Here is a 15,206-nt window from a genome sequence, read left to right as displayed (position 1 = left end):
TTGACAGCTTCATAGGTGTCTTAAGTGCCAGAATATGGGGAGTACGGGGCAAAACACGACAAAGATTTGCAAATCACCGCCCTATTTTTATTATTCACAGATATCAATAAATAAAGTAAGACCGAATTATTTGCTACCGTCCAGGCGTCCTGCTCATTAAATATGAAAAGGCCAGCTTAAGGGGAACACTGTAAAATTGAATGATAATAAAAACTTCGCAATTTCGCGTTTTGCCCAACCACGCGGGATGAAACGCAGGGCAAAATGAGACGCCCTTCCAAAATTAAGGTCTTGCGCAGTTTTGCTGGCAATGCGAACGAAGTTCGCTCCATAAGCACGAACACACACTTAGTGAGCCTATGCTCAGAAACCCAGAACTGATTTATTCTGTGATTCGTTACTGACTACTGGCATGCACTTCTACAGCGAGGCTCTGCGTGTAGCCTGCGTACACATCTTTCCTTCAGTTACCGGGCTGCTTCACTATCTTTTTCTTTTTTTGATGCTAAGATTGTTTTTGCTTCGCCTACTGCCTTGTCAGACCGAACAGAGCTTGTTCTACGGTCAGTGCCCCCCCCCCCCCCCCCTCTCATCATTAAATTGATGAGGGGGGGGGGGAGGACGTAAAAACCATCCAAAAGAGTGATAATACAAGGATTGAGTTTTGGAGCAAGCAATTAAGCCATTATCCTTACTTTAGGCCCCGCAGGACACGATATTGTCGTATTTTGCCCTCATGTATCTTGCTGCTAAAGTAATTCCCTCGCAAAAACCTTTTTGCTCAAAACCAAAAAATTTTTGCTCAAGACCAATAACCAATTGTAGTAACTAAATACTTACGATAACCGCGGACGCTTGGTCGGTTGACCTCACAGTTTTGAAAAATGCGGCATGCAGAATTCCATTCTTTTCGAACGAAAGCGCTACTCTTCGCCCTACAACTCCCAAGGTCAAGTTTAGTGCGCGTTTGACCTTGAGCCGGCGGAGTGGTGGTGTTGCAAGTGACGTCGTACCACGTGACTCCCTGTGGAAAGGCACCGCAACTGCGCTTGCTCAGAGCCTCGCCGCTGCTGTACCAACAGCTGCTTCGCTGGCGCCCGGCCGCTCAGTCTTGGCATGGGTGAGGCGCGCGCCGGACCGACTCCGGCGCCAAACCATGCGTAACCTAGGTTTAACAAGCGCTAAACCTCTGCGAGTTTTTTCGACTGCTTTCTCGTTCACAATGACACCCTTCAAAATTTTTTTCTCTGCTTTAAAAAGGCTTGCCTGGTCAGCCTCAGGCCCAGTTGCATCGAGCATGCTAGGGGTCATGCCAGCTAAATATCCAATTAAGTATGTTCACACGTTTAGAAGTTAATTGGCGATAAGCAACAAAGTGTCGCGTTTTGCCCCATTTGCCCCTACTGCGGGAAAGAAGACCATGTGGCGTGGGAACTGTGGCCTGGGAATCCGTACCGTCTTGTCCAGCAAGCCACGCATATTCATTGAACTACGAGGTGGAGTGACACAGTCGGTAATGCGACTCTTCCAAAAGCTCTCTTGTCATTGCCTGCGGGTGCTTCGCTATATTTACATATATTTATGCTTAAACACATGAGACATTTATCAGGGCATGAGTGCGAAACTGTACACAGTAATGTGCGCGCGTGAGTCTACGGCGATGACCGGTCACCGCCGTCACCACGAGCCCGAAGGTACTAGGTACTTCCTCCAGAAGGAGCACAGCTTCTTCCGGAAGTCGATGCCGTGCGAGTAGTTCTTGAGGTTGATGTTCAGGTGGAAGGCGTGGTCGCGTGTGAACCTCGGCCACAGCTGGCCTCCGACCGTCGGTGGCTTCCTGCGAATGAGCGGAATAATGAGGATGACGCAAATCCCACCTTGCAAGAACGTTTATATATAGAGTGAGAGGGTGAAAAGGTAGACGGCGCGGAAGTTACCAAGTAGAAAGTACCCGTTCGCTTCCCTGCACTGAAGGAAAGGTGAAAGGGAATACAAAGAAGAAAGCGAAAACAGGGCTGAGGTAAAAATGCAGAGTGTCAAGAAAGGAAGTAAGGACTTCGAATGCGGCGTAGTCCTATCACAAAAGCACAATGCCCCCAAGAAACGAAGCAGTTCCTGGAAAGCCTGTTTCGCTACGAACGCCGTCCTAGGATACCTACAGCCGGCAGGAAAAGTTTGCGGGATGCAGGAGTGCGGGGAAAAAACAAATACTTCGGAAAAGCCACGCAAGCGCCAATTGCATGTAACGCTTGCAATATGAGGGGATGCGAATGCTCCATCCGCTGGCATTACTACCAGTCAACAGAAATGCGAGATAGCGTTACAGTAAATTCTTTCCCGAGCGCATTTCTATTGCCGACGGTAAAAAGCAGAAGTTGCAGCGTAGATGTCAAACAGCGCAGGCCTCGGTCGAACAGCTCGACGTGTACCGCAGTGACAAGGCATGCATGGTTCTTGGCCTCTCGGCACAAAGCGAATACATATAAAGGAAACAAACTTTAAAACGGCGCGCTCGGGGACTTTTAAGTTATTTTGGGGGGAAGCGACGAAAAAGGACAAGAAATAGAGAAGAGAACACAATCGCAGTGTTGTTTCCCTGTGCCACTAGGAAAAATGGGTCAACATTCGTTTGGAAACTAAGAGCGCGTTAATAAAAAATAACTGTCCTTGCAAGGATGTGCGTCCCCGAACCGTACACATCCGTGAAAGCCTGTAAAAGTAACCTTTCCTCCTTCCCACATTTCTCCTCTTTGTCGGGCTAAAGGTAGAATCTCTGTTCCGCATCGGTGTTTCATTGACACCGATACCATTCTCGTCGTAATGCTGTGCCGCAAATTGTTGGAAGCGTGAGTGCGAACTAGAAAGGAAAACGTAAGCTTAAGGAAGTCTGAGCAGACAAGAGGCAAAAGCAGAACAAGTATACGTGTGAGGAAAAAGATAACTCGAGCTTTGACTCCGCGCAGAAATTCATATGTCTGAGGTTATAACAAATTTTATGCAGGCAAAAAATGTACACGCATGCCATGGCGCGGTGTTCCGTTCACCTGACTAACGCAGTTGACGCGTGCTTTGAATTTGACATTTGAGAATCACATGACTATCAACGCTGGAGTGTCATCTGCTGCTGCGATATGGTGTCGCTTGGTTTCCTGCTGTCTCTTCGTACGCTATGGCAGTCCGCCTCTAATGGTCAGCTGAATTAAAATTTGTAGATTTATTCTCTCAGAATTCATGCTTTTTGTTTTGTGTGGTTAGCTCAGCGGAACGCAGTAAACACGTGTATTGCTTAGTCCAAATTTAGGTACTATTGCTATAGAGCTACGAAATACTGTGTTGTGAATCACAGCGCATTCCTCGTTTAATTTTAATGTCAGTTTGTGTTCAGGCTGTTGGCTTCGTGTAAACTAAAATAGCAGCTTTATAGCTGAATTCGAGTAGAGAATAGGAATCGTAGAGGCTGCTTGCGGCATTTGCTGGAAGACAAGTGAATTAGTTATCCACTGTTACGGCACGTTGTGAAAATACAGGCTTACGCCTTGTTTCGCGACTCGCTATGCATTTTTTTTTTTTTCGTATTGTATAAAATATGTGTGAGGAAGCGTTGATGCCTTTAACGGCACCAGCTCCCCTTTCTTTCGTTAAGTGAGAACAAACATCCCTGAGTGTCAGCTAACTCCGAAGGGATTACAATTTCATTACTGGTGGAGTTTGTATCCATCAGAATCATCGTCATCATAACTGGTCCACCACCACCGCCAGCCAACTATAGTTATGTCCACTGGAGTTGGCAGCCTGCCGCTGCCACCGTATTCCAACAAATTTACTAGTATCGTCGTGTCCACGGATGCGGAAAGAGAGAAAAATAGATTAATGCTGCTCGCACACAAGCTATTTTCACACAAGACAAGGCTCCAGAACGCGGCCACACACAATTCTTGCTTGTACGTGCACAGGTACAGCCTTGGTGAAAAGTGATCATGCCACAGTACGTATCACCGAGAAGTATAGTGAGGTACTGACGGTACCCTAACAACTTCAAAGGCCCGGAAGGATGATGACGGGAGTCATCCCTACCCTCCAGAGATTTGAAAGTCGATGTGTGCCGAAAGCGTCCTTCATATGAACCTAAATCGTGAATCGTGCACCTTGGGCACTTTGAAACAACCTGCAGACATATATCAATACACAAGCGCAGATATGTCACTATGGAAGGAGGCGCCACATAACAAAGTATTAAAAGCAACATCAGGGTTCTGAAGCTTTCAGAGTCGGTTTAAAGCACGTACTGCACAAGTTTATTATGCATTTTTCGCCATCGGACCAAGAACTGACAGGAACTGCAGCTTTCCGTGTTGAGTTTTCGCCGATATGTGACCTGTTCCGGCGCCTCAGGGGGCGAGGATTAATCTTTTTTTTTATCTTTCAGGAAACAAACGTGCGCTAATTACATACACTCGAAATCAAGACGAAGGGATGGGCAGACTGCGAAGGCAAGATAAACGGTGATCATTACGGGCAACGGAGAGGATGATAAGAGAAAGTAAATGTAGCAGGGGGCGGCAGAAAACAAGGAAGGTGGATGCGATGAATTTTGCGGGGATAGAGTGGCCGCATCTGGCACAGGACCCGGCTAATTGGAGAGATATGGGAGAGGTCTTCGTGCTGCAATCGGCGTAGTTTGGCTGGTGATGATGATGACTTCCATCAGGAACACACCGCGATGTAAGCTTGGCTGTACTGAACGCTGTTCGTGTCGGAAGCGCCAAGGCATGATCCCTGTATGCCGCTGTGACAGATCGGATGACACTGATCAGGATCACGAAAGTTACTAATCACTGAATTCAACTTCAAAGCTGAGCTCTCGACACTATTTTCAAGCGGCGCGTCCCTCGAAAAAAACCAATAACATCTCGCACGAAGGGTGACGCGTCAGGGACTAGGGTGAGGTCATTCGCTCAATCAAATGAAATCAGTGTGTACGTACCCACCAAGAAGTGTCCACCAAGATACTGTGCTGAATGTTTTGTGCGGAAACAGCAGAACTGACCCTACAATGCACTTGCTGCCCGCTGTTGCGGTACAGTTGGGAAAGTGTAAAGTAACGTCCGCGCAGCAGCAAAAACTGTGCAAAGTCCCTAATTAGCATTTAAGAAAAAATAGCCACTGGTTTTAAGCATATTTCTCAATCAAGACTTGAAAAACTTTATGCGTCTATAGCGCTTTTGACTCTGTCGTTAATTTCACATTCACTCTTCACAGACACTTGTCTTTAATGAGACGGTTTCAAAAAATGCGTGATGAGTGACATCGATATTTTGAAATCCCACCCTCAACAGTACGATTTGAACTACACAGTCGGCCTACAACTACCGCGCGAATATTGTGTGTGCCGGTTCCAGCGCCGCCAGCATGGATGCTCCGTGTATTCCTGCTGTATTTCTTTCGCTAGAACGGGTACTAATTGACAGTCATCTACCATAATGTTTCTTCTCTAAGCAACCTTGTATTCTTTCTGCCAGCTTCTCGCCTTATGCCCCCAGGCCCCGACTGTTCGCCGACCTACTCGTGCTCCCGGGCTCGCGTGCCGGCGGCGGATAGCGGAGCTAAAGGAGTCTATGGAGAGGGCAGGCACGACTTCTCGCTAAGACAGTGCCACTGACCTCGGGCTTCCAAGCAACGAGCGCTGAGGCTGCTACTTTCCGCGCCTGCAGCACGCGAAAACAAACACGTTTATGTCGTGACTGATTCATTCTTTGCTCCAAAGTCAAGGTGGACGGCTAGTCGGTGGTACATTCGCAACATAGAAGTACGAAACTGCTCCTAGAGATTTACCGTCTCCCAGCAAAAAGATAGCGATAGCGGAAGCTGTGCGGAACCCGGCGGCCGGGAGTCCCCACAATGAGTGCATTCACTGCGAAGTCTAGCTGGACCCCGTGACCAGAGCTGATCATCCTCGGGACGCAGAAATTGTGGCTATGGGGCATTGCCTACGGAAAACAGATGACTGAGACGACGATACTGTTCATCCCAGACAGCGTGTCCTCACGCAATAAGATGAAACAAGTGGAACGACTTCACAGAAATGATGGCCGACGTTTCGATCAAACGGGCTGTCTTTTACAGCGGTAGTTGGGAGTCGGTTTTATCCTAAGTAAACGATGTCGTGTCGTAGTAGTTAGTAATCAAAATTTCCGCTTTCTTCTGCTGCGCGATAAGAATGCCATTTACGTGAGCCCTGGAGCAAAAACAGGATGTTCTTTTTTTTTTCAACTTTGACAGAGATCAGTTTCTCAGCCAGCACGCTCGCAACTTTTCTAAGCCACTCTTGCATTCTTCGTTTCTTTACCGATATTATAATTCCCGAAATAGTTTTCGCGTAACTGTATGACTTGTCGTGCGAATTTTATCCGCAGAATGATAAGCACTGTGATAGCACAATATTCCTCTACTCCAAGTCGGTCGCGTATATTAAGCAGAAACACTATTTGAGTGAGTGATCTGTGTGATTTTGACGTAAAGTAAGCGCACAAGAAGACGGGGACAAGCGAGAGAGAGAGATAGGACAAAGTGCTTTGCCCTGTCCCGTTTGTCCCCGTCGTCTTGTGCGCTTACTTTTCGTCAAAATCATGAGCAACCAAGATTTGTGTGAGCCCACAGTGGCTGTAATCCTTCTGTGGCCCTCGCCACAACACAGTGCCGTTCAAAATATTTTGCCCCAGCGTGTGCATGCAGCAAGCCGGAAGCACGTGAACCAAGCTGCGAAAACGTTCGCAGAAATAAAAAGTAAAATCGCTGCTAGAAACGCACTACAAACCTCTTAACAGTTCATTTGTAACTCGCGAGCTATAGGAGACGGCGAAGTCAATTTGCATCCGCAAAATGAACCTGCCGTGACGGCAGCATAGAAATTTCTTTTCTATTGCCGCGTTAACACGTTTTGGCGGGCTAGTTAGTTAAGCATCTTGAATAAACAGCGCGAACGAAGACGAGCACAAAAGACAAGAAAAGACCAGCGCTGTGTCGTCCATTTTCTTGTCTTTTGTGCTCGTCTTCGTTCGCGCTGTTTATTCAAGATGCTATTGCCGCGACCAATGTCGTCCCCATCGCCGCCACCGTCGCCGCGCTTTATCACAACGCCACTTCTTCCTGGACGCACTGAAAGCACAGCGAGAGCTCTGCCTCCTGCTGGTGGCGGTCTACTTAGAGCGTAAACACTTCAACGGCAATATTTCCTGTCCACGCGGTTGCCCGCACAAGCTTTCGCGGTAGTTAGGAGGGCACTTCATTTCAACAACGAAGGAAAAAAGGAAAAGAAAACGCCTCGGTCTGCAGCGTGGCGGCGAAACTAAAGCAGAACGCATCTGTGTTTGGGCCAGCTGCGGCGGCTCATTCTTCAGCTTCCGTCTTCCTTGAAAGGAAAATCTCGTCACGGAAGTCAGAGCGATTCGCTCGGTTTGATCTCGTCTCTTGTGCGTTTCCTGCTCTCGTATCTTTCAGGCAACGACTGCTCTCTCACTCTCTCGCTCTTTTTTTTATCTGATTTCAGTCTGGAGTCACCTCGCCCCAAGAGGTGGTCCTGCACCTAGAGCTGTTTTATCAGCAGCCCTTTTGTTTGCCTTAGAAGTTGCGCTTTGTTGGCTGCACGCGAGGACGTGTTTTTATTTTCGTTTGTGAAACCAATCTTCCTTTTGACACATACGTGTGGTCCACCGATGCTCTCTGTCCTGTTCTCGGCTATCTTTCAACCAGACGCCAGTTCCTTTTTTTTTTAGCCCTTTCACCACGCATAACCGACTGGTTACACAAGTAACACTGTCTTACTCTCTCTAGAGAACTCGGATTCAGGCTTGGTAATAAGGTCTTCAAAACAATCACGTAGTTTCCCTTATCGCTTGTTCTCATTCACGCAATGAAAGTATCATTTATTATGCAGCCTGAGTCTGCTACAGTAAAAAAAAAGAAAAGTAGCTGGAAGGTAAGATAAGCTGCACAAGTGGGCGACAAAGTGGAATCTACTCTTCCTGCTGCGCCACTTCACTTATCTAGTGAAAATGGGAACGCTGATGGAGACGATGGCGAAACTCTTGCGTTGACGCAGAGTTAACAACGCTTCATGTTTCGATTTTTAATGCGCTGGCGACTAAAGCAGCGCGCGCGCACACACTCTGCAGTGTTAACGAGGTGAAATTTCCTAACGCCAGCATTCGCCTTTGGTAGAACAACTATAGTGTTACGGCTAACAGTCTTGCATTATCATGACCAAGCGAGTCCTCTAAAGAAAAGAATTAACGTAATCTGAAAACGCCGAGGGCTATATTTGCTGAGTAGTTAGCAGTTTGAATGAGCATGGCACTATGCTTCGCACTGGTATGCTGTGCGCGGATTCAATGGTCAGCATATATATATAAACAGAATACAAATGCAGAGTGTTGTCTCCTTAGCAGTGCATACCTCACTTTATTAACAGAAAGATAATCTATTCCATTGTGGCTTTGCAACATGCTGCAAGTTTGCTTTTGTTTTTTTTTTTGTTTTTTTTAACCGAAAACATTCAGTGATTGTAGATTGTGGCACGTACTTCGCTTCATCGAACTGTTTATTTTTTCTAACCAGTCTAGAAGGACTAGCTGAGCCGAAAAGAGGATGCTGTTAATTCCAGCCGTTCCTTTCACATAGAAGTATCGGCTATGTGCGATTGTGCATAGTCAGCAAATTAAACCCGCTCTTGTTTGCACATGCTGAAGTTGATTCTGCTGCGTCTTTGCGACACTTCATTTCAGCTTGCCTAAAGTAATCAATGCACCCTTTCAAGTACTGCTGCTTTGAAAACAACTGCGCGTTCATGCAAGCTATGAACTGTTTGGTCACTGTAGGCCACAGATAAAGCCTTTTGTCACTGTCGTCATTCCTATTACACAGGAATCAATAGTGCAAGTTATCCGCAAGCGATCCTTATTCACGTCATTAGATTTTTTGCCGGTTGCGTGGAAAGACAGGGCCACACAGTCAGAAAGTAACTAGAGGTCGGCGTGGTGAGAAAAATTTGCATGGGTAATTGAGCTTATAGAACACGAAAAAAAAAGCAGATCCTCAAATCTTGGTGACATGCATAAACTGAGCACGAGTACACACGATATTTCTCATAGGAGTACTCTAACCTGGACGAATGCAAAACACAATCGCTGTAACGAGCTAACTTAAGTTGTACTTTTTAGATGATCCTTCAAATTAATGACTACTGTCTCTGAAAAAAAAAAAAACAGCAGATCTGGTTGGTTGGTTTATGGGGTTTAACGTCCCAAAGCGACTTGCCAAAAATTTGTGCGCCATTACAATGGTCAGTAATTGAAGCAAGCACCTTCGTTCTTATTGCGCTTATAACGATGATGAAGTTTTGGGTGGTATATACACACATGTCTTGCCCAAAAGTTTCAAAAATGAACCACCGCCGAAGTCGAGTCTTGACTGAAATTCGGCATCATGCGTTCCTTATTTTTCTGTGTAGATTTCTAGTTTCGAATGTTCGCTCTTCTCTAGAAGTGAAGAAATGTTTAGCAATATTAACTCGTTCACATATTTGTTCACATATTTGAAGTAGTGTCCGCAGCATCAGCAGCAAGTTTTTCTGTTGTCGAACACACTCCTCGTAGAAAGTACTTCAAATTAGAGGTCAAAATATCTTTCTGAAACTAGCAACTCTGGTCGCTTGTAATATAAGAACGTGCAACTGTGTTCGACGGGCTCCGAGTAAAGGCACATGTGCTTACCCTGTTCTGGCAAACGTCGACCAGATGCGCATCATCCGCCTGGAGAGAATCTTCTCCTCGTCAGTCGAATGCTGCGGGTAGAGCAGCGGGAAGCCGAACACGAAGCCCAGTTCATCACCGTGCGCCACACCTGTCCAAGGCTGGTACACGCTGAACGACGGGCGATGGTTAAATATGTAGAAGTACACGTTGTTCTTTCGCTTCGCGAATGCCTCGGCGAACAGCTGCGACGGACAGATGAGGCTGAAATCACCTACTGCATCGGACAGGCGATTCAGCGCCAGCCAAGAATCCGACTCGTTCAGATCGTTCAGGTACAACTCGCGGATGGGCGCAGGATTCTTGCCCAAGATCACTCGAAACACTAGCAGGCTGTAAAACCATATCTCGTCCACGGTAATCCTGCTGTAGTCCTTGAAGTTGAAGATCTTCCAGAAGAAGTGGTCCACTATTCCGGTGCCTTCATTCCTGACGTTGCCGATCATGAGGTCAACGTCTTGGAACTGACCTTTCTCGGTGGCCATGACTGGTTCGAAAGGCAGGAACTCGCTGTAGTAGGCCGGGATCATGTAATGTTCTTCAACGCCGAACACTTCCTTCATGGCCCTGAATATGCTAGCGCGGCTCCTGGAGCGAATGCAGTCGATGACCTTTCCGGGTTCGGCGAGCACATTGCCCCTCTCGCCAACGGGACAGCCGAGGCCGACGGCGAGCTGCTGCACCTTGAGCTTGCCCGTGAAGGTGTTGTCGGGAACCTTCCAGTATGGTGTACCGCTCTGCATTATGACCCTGTGGAACAGGCCTCTGCTGAGCGGTGACAGGAGGTGGTAGCCAATGGAAACCGAGCCGGCACTTTGTCCGAATAATGTCACACGGCTAGGGTCGCCACCGAACATGGCGATGTTCTTTTGGACCCACTCCAGCGCTAGGATTTGATCATACATGCCCATGTTCCCCGGCGCCTCCGACACGTTGGCGTTCAGGAAGCCGAACACGTTGAGCCTGTAGTTGGGCACCACCACCACGACGTCCCCGAAAAGGGCCAAGTACCTGGCGTCGTAGAGAGAGTAGCTGTTGCCGCCAAACTGGAAGCCGCCCCCGTGAAAGAAGACCATTACGGCCTTGGTAGTGCACAACCCTATGTTCGGATGGAAACAGTACCGAGCGGCCGTCCACACGTTGACGTGTAGGCAGTCCTCGGTTGTGTTGGAGGCGTCGATGGTAAATCCTTGCGTCAGCTCCCAGGACTTTTGCGAGCAGGGGGGCCTTTTATGCGTTGCATAGTAGATTCCTTTCCAAGGTAACGCGGGCCGTGGCTTCCGAAAGCGCAGGTATCCAAGGGGTGCTTCGGCGTACGGTATTCCGTAAAAGGCGTCCACCGGTCTGTTCCCGACGCTTAGGCGTACGCCGCGAACTAGACCAGTCCTTGTGTGGGCGAACGGTTGGTTCGGATCGTCTCGTATCCTGGCCTCCGTCGGGATCACGATGGCTGGCGAAAGCACCAGCGCAGCCGCTGCGAGGAGCCTGTGTACTCGCCTGAAAATGCAGTGAGGTCGTAAATAGAGCGTCATCGTGCGCACTTTTCCGTAGCTAGAGACTATGTGCAACTATTCACGGCTGACTTCGCGTACGTGCCGGCTTTCACACAGGAAGCGCAGTTTACATTGCAGCCTATTTTTTATGCATGCAGTATAGGATGAACTGGTTGGCAACGTGCGCAACTTACTTCCCGATGCAGATATCACATCATCGTTGTGCTTGTAGGATAGTGAAGACTTTAAAGGTATGCACACGAAACACAAAAGCACATGAAATAATATCTAAAAAATTAAATATCCACAGCTTCAATTTTTCCGCAGCAATGAACAAAATTGCTTTGTGGGTTTATATTTAGGCAAGCAAATGGAATTCATAATTCACTCGTCTAGCCCGCAAATTGTGCGCATATCGGGGCGAAGCAGCTTACTAAACGTTTTCCTCGACTTTAGCTCATTTTAAAACGGCTCTGTCGGCGCAAACACGCTGAGCGTTGAAGCGCGCGCTCTTGCATCGTACTATAAGCGAATTCAGAAACGATGTACTCACATTCTCTTATCGATGCACCTTTGGGAGACGGCAGCGGGAACGACGGAGCCGGCGACTGCGCGTGCGGCTGTCTGAGGCGCTTGATCGAAATGAACGCCTCGGGGAGGGTGCGTGGCTCGCCGATGCGCTGACGCCGGCACGCGCGCGCTCGTCGATGATCCCGTGGGGGAAAGACAAAGACGAGCACTTTTCCTGGCCGTCCACCCTCGCCGCTTTGCCGACGACGTCGGCGCGCGCGTTGAAGCCGGTGAGCGTATCTCCTCTACTACCGCCGTATACTATGCGCCGGCCCCTTTCGCACGACGAGCTGCAGCAAGCGGGCTTGTGTGTTTTTGATCGCACACACCCCAGATCGCCGCTACGGCGGCCGCGGGGTGACCCCTCAACTTCCTCCTCGCCCGCGGACTAGCGGGAAAGGGAATAGTCTTCCTGGACCGGCAGACAGCGGTTCTCATACAAAGGTAGGTACACCCCTTCCCCCCCCCCCCCCACCGTTCTCGACCTCCCTTTCCTCCCCTTTCTTAACGAGGAAAGCGAGATGAAAGAAGCGGGCCACGCGGGACGTCAGCACCCAAACAGTCGCGGCTGACGACGAGACGGCAGCGACGGGCCTTAGCGCGACGGCACGGTACGTTGCTGCACGCAAGCCCAGTTTTCACCGCTGTAGCTGGTGCTGCTGGAACGCGGAGGAGATGCAGGAGAGGGCAGGGGGGGCGTTGAGTCAAAACAGCAACAACCGCACGCAGGCGCATAACCGAGAATCTATTCGCCGGAGCCAGACAAGAAATCTTGAGCGTGCGGCGGATTACTGGTTTCGGAAAGCCGCTGTATGGAGCACGTAACAGCCCTTGTCCGGTTCGGATGCAGAGGAAAGTGCGGGCGTGCGTAAGTCATGCCATAAGAATTGCCGAGAACAGGGAGTGTGTAAGCTCACTGTAGTGACAGCGCAATACCGAAGAGGAAGTAAAAGCAAAGCGGGCACAATACCGAAGAGAATGTCGCGAGCTGCTACTTTTGCTCGCTGGAGCCGAGTAAATTGGGCGTAGCACGCTTGCATTGTTCGTTGACGAATATTTGGATCGATTCTCGCGCTGGTCGCAGCCCGCGTAGGACGAAACACTTCGCAGCGAGAGTAGGTGAAATTGGCGTGTCCGAGTGCGCAGATAGTTGAGTCGACTCGCCGAAATAAGCTAGGTAGTTGGTCACTTGGTTAAGGGAAACCCCCAAGGTGCAGCAGATTTGTAACAAGGGAGTAATTACTCATTGACATACACCCAAGCGCAGCCGTACGGCTACAAAAGAAAGCTATACAGCTTCCACAGAAACTTCGTAGTTAAAGAAAAATTCGTCCTGGTACGGGATTCTAACCTGGGACCACCACTTCACCGGAGTAGTTGCTCTACTGATGTCATAGTTGGGTCCTGAGCAGTTATGTTAGTAAATTGGTAAATTGGTTTTTGACGAAAAGAAATGAAGCAGTATCTGCCTCACATATATCGGTGGACACCTGAACCGCGCCGTATAAGAGAAGTGATGAAGGTGGGAGTGAAAGAAGAAACAGAGAAAAAGTTATCTTCCGTTTGCTTGTTTTCGCAGAATGATGTATTTTGACATCGCGTTAGAATACCATGAGTGCGGTTTGTTTAACAAGTATAGAAGCCCAAGAGACTTTATCTGTTTTATTTATGTGGTTTGTATACTTATCCAAATATATTATAACTGTTTTTTTTTTGTGAGTCTTTCCCAGTCGCCATTGATACTGACTGCTAGAGGCCGACAGCTCTTGAAGAGTGCTCAAAACGCGTTCAGCAAGCGGCTGTGTATCCCATCGTTGCCGCGTGCCGTTGGCAGCTACACAACGACGCGTGTGCGTCCTTTCGGCTCTGTAGAGATCGTTCGAATTCCGATTGCTCCGTGGTCACGACGCGCAACTGGCACACATCTACTGTCCCCATGCGCTCGGTTATAAGTGTGTGTATTTCTTTTCCCGAGCGAAACTCGTTCGAACGAAAACCACAGCGTATGCGGAGGCTTTCACTCGGAGACGCGATGCTCCAGAAACCGGCCATTGTGCGGTGGTCGGTCGGGAGGGGGATTGACGCATCACGCGGGAGCCCAAAGAAACAAATATAGCAGTCACGATCCGAATGACCCACAGCGGGTCAGCGAGACGTCACGCATTCCGCGTTTACACAAGGCCTGGACGCGCAACTATGCGGCGGCGGGGCGGATGCTTGGAGTGTTCTCAGTCCACGGCCGCAGCGTGCATGCGTCGGTACTACACGGGCGTTTCAACGACGCCGTTGCGCCCAATGGTGGCATACTCTTCGGCCATCAACGCAGATGCTATCTCAGCGACTCGCGCCGAGACTGCACACATGTAATGTAGCGCACATATAATGGTCGCTTTCACCAGAATCGGGCAGCCTTGCGGGAGCCGTACCTCCACTGGGCTAATCAGAAGGCGCGCGTGAAAACCGTGAAAGGGACTTGTCACTAACCAATGCTAGTCATTCACGCATCATGTAGTGGTACAATAGTCACTGCGCCAATCACTGACCATGCTTATGTGCGAGACAGCCGTGCGAATTCTGCGACGCCGGCTGTGCCTTGCGCAACGCTGCATGTCATAGACACACAATGGCTGGAAGCAGTCAAAGAGGCACTGTGCTGGGGAGAGGATGCAGCGGAAAAGGACGCTCGCAATGATTTGAAAAGGGAAACGAAGCTATGTGCTTAGTTTTGGGGTAGTCGTCAAGGGGTTTATTTTGTTTTTCTTTTTGCCGTACGGCTTAATTGCCACAGGCCACAGAAAGATGACACGACAAGGGATGTTTGAAGTCTTGCAAGTAAAACATTAGTTCGAGTGTGGGGTCTTCGGGAGGCAAGGCTATCTCGGAACAATGGCTCTCACTTCCGCTTGTGGTTGACCGACGAAGCCTATACTCGTGGTCTATGTCTTTGTTTGCTTCAAGCGGGACTGCATGATATAGTCGTCAGCTCTCTTCCCTAAGTGAAGATCTGCTCTTAGACAGCTTCGACTCATGTAACGTCAAACAACACAGCGCCGTGATGGCTGTTTTCGCGAATGTTTGAGGAACCAAGGCCTCTGAAGCCTCCAATAGAGTCCTGGACGAAGGATTCAACCCGTTGTGACCTACACCATTGTAACTCTATGCCGACAATAGAACCTTTATCCTGCACCTCCTCCTCCTTGAGCAATGTTGAATACGTGTAGAAACTTTAAACATTCTCGCAGGCAGCGAAAAATCATCGGCGTACCTCTAGCGAACCACAGTGGGGTACGAAAGCGGATTATGCTGAATCTTTCCACAGGTCTCATTAATGACCCGT

At 48.8% G+C, this 15,206-nt stretch overlaps 1 protein-coding gene across 1 annotated transcript; it reads right to left on the bottom strand.

Annotated features, from left to right (window-relative positions):
- Window positions 1–1,612: 1,612 nt before the first annotated feature.
- On the bottom strand, window positions 1,613–11,952 carry LOC149340458 (acetylcholinesterase-1-like). Its single transcript, XM_089551256.1, has 3 exons — window positions 11,853–11,952; window positions 9,768–11,303; window positions 1,613–1,837 (listed from the first exon to the last, which is right to left on the bottom strand). Coding segments are annotated over exons 1-3 (1,698 nt in total). The 5' UTR covers window positions 11,855–11,952; the 3' UTR covers window positions 1,613–1,677.
- Window positions 11,953–15,206: the final 3,254 nt, after the last annotated feature.

Source organism: Amblyomma mixtum, chromosome 6, assembly GCF_055824585.1.
Source record: "Amblyomma mixtum isolate Tamu chromosome 6, ASM5582458v1, whole genome shotgun sequence".
In the NCBI taxonomy this organism is placed as follows: Eukaryota; Metazoa; Arthropoda; class Arachnida; order Ixodida; family Ixodidae; genus Amblyomma; species Amblyomma mixtum.
This window is presented reverse-complemented; position numbering and strand designations above follow the sequence as displayed.

Bases quoted from the DNA above. Each gene is read 5' to 3' on its own strand.
- LOC149340458 (XM_089551256.1), bottom strand. The intron at 1,838-9,767 runs GTAAGCACATGT...GCTCATTCGCAG, and splicing joins TCGACGTTTGCCAGAACAGG to GAAGCCACCGACGGTCGGAG.